Here is a 7,236-nt window from a genome sequence, read left to right on the forward strand (position 1 = left end):
TCATAATATAACACAAATAATTATATCATAATATAACACAAATAATTATATCATAATATAACACAAATAATTATATCATAATATAACACAAATAAGTTCTTTCAACTTATTTGTGTTATATTCTGACCGCACCCCCGACTATCTTCTCCTTATATATAAATTTATTTATAGTGTGGAACCAATTATTAAACTATGTTGGCCACAACATCCTGCGTAATACCGATTTTGCCTTCTATTTGAAAAACGATATTCGATAGAAAATAATTTGATTCAATAATAAGTTTACAAAATTTAAAAAGTGTAAATGGCTAAGTCACTGCTGTTTGTTTATGTCTAAATGACGTCAGATGGGAAACCATCATGACGGCGAATGTTTTCCTAGTACATAGATTAAAAATCTTAGTTTTTAATGCTAAATATAAAAAAAAAAAAATTTCTGTATCTATATAAATTAAAACATATATGATTGGGTTTCTGAATTTACTGACAATAATGTTCAAATTTTTTGTTTAGTCAATTTATTTTGAGAATTCTATATCTCAGAAACTATGTGACGTACAGATTTCTATTAGCACTCAAATTAAAGCTAGTGTAATGGACTATAAATAACCTTTACCTTCGTAGGAATAGTAGTTTTCATGATATTTGCTAAAACAAATTTATTTATAGTTGTTCGGACAATAAGTTTGATTTGTGAAAAACTTAATTTCAGAAACCATTGGACGTAAGATGTTTGCCAGGGCTCAAATTAATGCTAGTTAAATTGATCACAAAATAGTTAATTATGTTTATCTTTGTAGGAGAAGTAGTTTTGATGATATTTGACAAAATAAACTCACAAAATATTAATTTATAATTGTTCGTAGAAAATGTTGGATTTTTGAAAAAATATATCTCTAGATCCCTACGATGCACATATGTCTGCCAGCACTCAAAATAAAGGAAATTTAACTCACTATAAAGTACTTTATGACACTTATCTTTGTAAGAGTAGTAGCTTTGTTTATTATAGTAGTAGCATTAGTAAATTTGCTCTTCTTTAGGTTTCGTCATACGTTCTCTTAGGTTTCCTTGTGTTGTTCTTACTTTTTAAGATATAGAGCTCGGAATGAAATTTTGTTTTTTTATCTCTTTGAAGCAGCCGCCATTTTTTATTACCCCTACCTATACTTGGCAGACTCATGAATTTTGACTAGTAATTATACATAGCTTTTAATTAAAGTAATCAAAAATTGAGGTTAGATAACTGCCTTTTTTCTCCTTTTGGGTTCTTGTACTATATCTACACGCTTGCGTATGTGCGAATTTGTCAAAGTTTGGCAAACCCCCATATTTAGTTATAATATCAAAATAATAATACTTGGGACTCATGGAGTAGGTTTCAACGCATGTCTTCTCGGCTTTGTCGACTGCTAGTTGTAAAGCAGTGCGCCAGTATTCCGCTCCAAGTGTTTCGTAATGAGTGACGAATTCTTCACATGTAGGTTCCAGAACGTCGAACTGTAAACAAGTTGCTATTAAAATAACATAAATGTTATTCGTATTTTACCAATAAGGTATTTGTATTTGACGACATAGAAAAAAAAAATAATTTGATCATTATTGTCAGTCAATTCAGAAACCCAATCATATATGTTTTAATTTATGTAGATACAGAAATATTTTTTTATATTTAGCATTAAAAACTAAGATTTTTAATTTATGTACTAACATTAGGAAAACATTCGCCGTCATGATGGTTTCCCATGTGACGTCATTTAGACCTAAACAAACAGCAGTGACTAAGCGATTCACACTTTTTAGATTTTTTAAACTTATTATTTTTTTAAAAATTTATTTATTGATATTTACAACTGTTTATAAATAGATCAAGTAAAATTAAGGAAATCATAATGGTATGGTACAAGCATGTAGAGAAACTACCCAATAGTAGCACTCTAAAAACATTTTTACAATATAAGGTCTCGAGACCATCTTCTTTTCAGACGCCTAGGAGGATTGTCCGGAATAAAAGAGGAAGCAAGATTAGAAACTAATGAGTTTGAGTGGTTAGGGAGTTTGTAATGAAAGGATAACTGGTTCGGGCTAGATCGGTTACAAATGGAACATTAAGGTCTGAGTGGATGATTTTATTTGTGACAAAGTAGGGATCATTTAGGATTTTACAAAGGATTTTGGATAAACTTATTATTGAATCCAATTATTTTCTATCGTATATAATTCTCCATATCATTTTCCAAATAGAAGGCTAAATCAGCATTACGCAGGATATTGCGGCCAACGTAGTTTAATAATTGGTTCCAAACTATAAATAAATTTATATATGAGGAGAAGATGGTCGGGAGTGATGTCAGAATATAACACAAATAAGTTTAAATAATTTATTTGTGTTATATTCTGACTGCACTCTTAACCATCTTCTCCTCATATAAATTATCCACGGTGAACTATCTTCTCATGAAAATAAATAAATTTACCAGATATGGTTGTAAGCATTTTGTATTAGCGTATTTTATTTATGCTACAGAGGTATAAATAATACCATGGACAAAAAAAGGGAACATCTAATAAATAATTGTCTTATAAGAAAATGATTAGGTATCCTGTAAATACAATTAATGCAAGAGGAGGGCTGTTTTTTATTTATTATTATTTTTATTAAATTTTTTATATTGCTTTATGTATTTTTTTCCCCATGACTTTTTCTAAATCTAACAATTTTTTCAATATTGCTCGATTTACTAATTTTTTTTATTAATGTGTACTCTTCTCGTTTTAGATAAACGTTTAAAAGGTGAGATAAGAAAGTCGCTATATAATATTTATTTATAATACAAAAGCACAGCACGGGGAATATTGAGGGAAGGTGTTCAGACTCGGTCTAAACCCAACCATTTGTCACTACTAGAGAGGTCCCTTCCCACTCGTGATAAAACAGACGGCAAGTAAGCGCCACAGGACTCCCCAATCTCTCCTTCCAGGGGGACAATTACCCACCCAGAAGGGACCCCATCACCCAAGCTGATACACAGATGATTTTATTTCAAGTCACAAACGACACACCCAATATTTTTTGTTTTTAATTTTGGAACTTAATCACACACATGGATTAAGTTCCTTTTAATGTAGTTTATTTAATGTTATTATTTATGATGTTATTTAATGTATACATATTGCACGGTTGGGCTAGTAAAGGTTCCTTTTGAAACTCTACCCGCCGTAAAACATGATACCCAAGTATTACGCCGAGCTGAAGTTTCTCTATGCATCCTCCCGATTCCAGTATTTCCTAGCTTCCTTTCTATCCCAAGAAATTAGTACTTAGCGCGCCTCCTATAGACTAGAAAACCATATATTCTAATTCTCAATCCAATCCCGTACTACCAGATCCCGTTTATCTGACATCTATCCTCCACCTCACCGAACTGCTGCGTTTGATAAATCATTTTTTATCCGAGCAACATACCTCTAAAACTCCATTCCCTCCAACATACATCATGTACACACCCTTCCCTTGTTTAAAACCCTTCTAGTTAATTACCTTTTACTTCACCAATCAAATCCGATATTATAATAGTACAGACGTAACTACCTTTTTTTTTTTTTTGTATTTAGTCAGTTTGTTTTTTTAATTTATTTTAATATTTTTTCTTTATCTCTATGTGTAAAATTCTTTATATACAATTTTAATGTAATTGAGGCCACACTGTTTTTGGCCAATATACGTTATTGTAAAATGAAAATGACCTTATAATTGTTCTAAAGAGACCTAGAATAATAAAATATTTTTCATTTCATTTTATTTCAATCAGTATGTTTTTAGTCATTAAATAAATTATCATGAATTTTAAATTTTAATGAGTTGTTTGAAGCTACATAGCTATTTTAAATAGGAAAAAAATCAGGGAATTATCAGATCATTATCAAATAAGCGATATAAAACTTTTCAAAATGTTGTATATTGTAGAGAGAGTGGAGTAATAGTCCCACTTGAAGAGAAAGTTGCTTATTGTGGCTTTACTTTGTTCAATTTCAATCTACAACTATGATGCTAGTTCTTAAATGTATTTTTGAATTTAACATGAATATATATAAATGATATATTATATAAATTATTATATATTATATAAATTATATTTATAATTTAGGTAACTAGGCTGTTTCTGTATCCAAGCGCGCCTAGTGGAGTAAATGTGAACTATCATAAGAAGGTTATACTAAATGTTTTCAAATTATTAGATTTTGGTCTATAATTATAACTATGGAAAGATAATTTCAATAACTTATAATAGTACACTGTTAGATTCATCAAAACTGTGGAAAGGGACTTTTATTCTATTCTATTGTTTTTGGTAAGTAGAATAGTGTTTCTACTTAGATATATTTTACTTGGTACTTCTGTTTTAGCTCCATAACTTTCATTTATAATAAATTATTGTTTTAGCAATCGCCTAACTGTCTACTTTCTTCAAAATTACACACACATATATATATATATTCAAAAGCATATTATCAAGCAACCATCAGAAAAAATAAGATATTTATGCAGTGGCAACAAGGCACCCGGATATTAGGAGTAATTGCGGCACCGTCATAATACCATCACGACTTTTACTTACGATTCTACTTTGGAATGAAACTCCTTATGTATTTCAGAACAGCTAAATCTTTATTATCAAGGATGACAATACTTCCTCAAAGTGGGGAGCAGAGTAGCCCAAAGAGAAAGGCGCAGTGTTCTACTAACTTTATAGATCCGGGTAAGAATCCACCCGTGGAAGATAGTTATTTATTCTGTTACTGTAGCAATGAGTCAACCTTGTGGGTTCGGAAGCTCTCCGGGGTCTACCTACCCTCTTAAAATGGGTAGCCTTCATTGGGGAAAAATCTTGCGGTCGAGCGTGATTCTGACCAAATCAAACTGCACCCCTGACTGTACCTGTAGGTATTTATATTATTTATTTTTCTGATGCACTGAAGACAAAACATGACCATTGCCATAACAACCATGGAAAAACATTAATTATCAATTAAATAAATCACAAATTGTATCCTTGTATACCCTCAACACTTTTTATTTCATTAACAGTCCAACATTTCGGCCATTCCCAAGGAATTATCAAATTCCGTCATATCTTTTAGACATCAATTGTTCATCACTAATAACTATGAGAAATGGTTAATTATTTTAAATAAATAAAATAAAAGATAGGAAGAAGATAGTTGACTGTATGAAGTAGATTGTAGGAAGATGGTTCGTGGGGCAGTCAATAAAGGTATCAAAATAGTTGAAAAAAAATATTTACTGATAACCAAGGTTTTGCCCCAGTTTACAGGTCTTCGTGAGGGCTGTCACATTCAAACAAAAATGACAACTAGACTTTTTTTGGACTATCTGACGCCATGCAAAGTTTGGCAAAACCTTGGTTAGCAATAAATAGTTAATCGCCACTAATTTTTTTTTTGGGTGTGTACATGAGTGGGGTGTTGGCGTTGATGACTGCTGGGTTTTACGCCTTAATTTCTGAGTAAACAAACACTAATATTATTGATCGCCACCCGGACATTTTTATTTTTCTGTTGCTATATATATATATAAGATACGTGATAACGGGTTCTGAACTCAAAAAAAAAAAGGAAAAAGGTACGAGAAAATAAACTCACGGTTGCTGATAATAGACTGCTTTATTCTGTTCAGTAATCCTATATTTATACTTTCAAGAGTTGTTGACAGAGGGAGTTAGGTATTAAGATATATATTACATACCCTGTAAACATAACTTTTTTTTTTTAATAATTTGTTTATTGATATTAACAACTGTATACACATATATACAACAAGTAAATTTGCAGCAGGTGGCACAATGATATGATAAAAACATGTGGAGAATCTACCCACTGATAGAACTCCAATAACATTTCTAGAGAAGATCTCGAGGCCATCTTCTTTTCAGACGCCTAGGAGGATTATTAGGTAATGAAGCAGAAGCCAGGTTAGAAACAAGTGGGTTTGGGTGGTTGAGAAGTTTATTATGGAAGGAACGGTATCTGGTTCTGGCCAAATCGGCAACATATGGAATATTGAGGTCCTGATGGATGACTTGATTTGTGACAAAGTAAGGAGCATTAAGGATTTTACGAAGGATTTTGGACTGTAAGGATTGGATTCTGGAGGAATTTGATGGTTTAGTGGAGCCCCAAAGCTCAACCCCGTACGTCCAGATAGGCCTTATAATAGTCATGTAGATCAGTCTTTTGTAATGGATTGGCAATTTAGACCGTTTGTCTAGTAAATGTTGCAATAGTCGGAATCGAAGAGCAGTTTCTTGTCTTTTTAGTCTTGTATGAGGATTCCATGTCAGTCGTTTGTCGAGATGTAGTCCTAAACATAACTTATATATATATATTTTTATAAGTGTCAAATCGATTATATGAAATGGCACTTCCGGTCAATTAATTAAGAAGTTGCTGTAAAATTCCAGGCTCATAACCGCCTTAAATGTATAATTTTATTTTCATACAACTTTTGGTTTTTGATCTAGGCTGTTCATATATAAACAGACCCTTCTGCGAGACTTGGACCTAAGTGGTATCAAAACGTGTAGTTCTATCGAGATTTTTCATGATATTAATCCTATGTCCTCCTGTGATGCATTCCTATAATTAAATCAGAGTAAAAGTATTTTATGGATTTGTGATAAGTGGTATTACGTACCAATGTCCTGAATCCAGGAACGACTGGATAATGGATGCCGAAGAACTTGACCGCTCCTTGAAAGCATTCTGTCCAGCTGGTGGCATTCTCGCTGGCTCCGCAGAGCAGCGCCGCGTACACGGACCCTATCGATCCTTCTGTCACTTCTTCGGCGCACCTTTCCATCACTTGGAACACCATCGAGGCGTCCTTGTAGAATTCACGATTATGGCTAAACTGCTGGAGGACCTCTGTAACAAATAAAGTTTACGGGTCAAAACTTGTTAAATAATAAATTAGTAATAAAAAAAGTGACTTAATTTCATGCGGTATAGTTTGTAACAATTGAGTATTCGACGACCTAGAAAAAAAAAAGAAATAATAATAGGGGTATTCATGATCTTTGGTTTAACATGTTAAAGCGTGTTAAATGGAAAAACTCATGTCAAATCGAAAAAAATTGCCTTCTTTTACCGTGATAAAACGAAATAACATTTAACATGGCTGAGAGTCTGTTACTTGGTCTGTTAAATGGAGAATGA

General features: G+C 32.2%; 1 protein-coding gene across 4 annotated transcripts in view; it reads right to left on the bottom strand.

The window, feature by feature from the left end:
• LOC106678494 (PTS-dependent dihydroxyacetone kinase 1, dihydroxyacetone-binding subunit DhaK) overlaps positions 1-7,236 on the bottom strand; it is a gene marked incomplete in the record, with an annotated part of 63,674 nt that overhangs the window by 12,296 nt on the left and 44,142 nt on the right. For all 4 annotated transcript variants that reach the window (XM_067052493.1, XM_067052490.1, XM_067052491.1 and 1 more), the window contains 2 exon segments: positions 1,361-1,500; positions 6,716-6,945. In XM_067052493.1, the coding sequence (XP_066908594.1) occupies positions 1,361-1,500; positions 6,716-6,945 (370 nt within the window).

Source organism: Halyomorpha halys, unplaced genomic scaffold, assembly GCF_000696795.3.
Source record: "Halyomorpha halys isolate HHAL.00 unplaced genomic scaffold, Hhal_1.1 Scaffold145.1, whole genome shotgun sequence".
NCBI classification, from domain to species: Eukaryota; Metazoa; Arthropoda; class Insecta; order Hemiptera; family Pentatomidae; genus Halyomorpha; species Halyomorpha halys.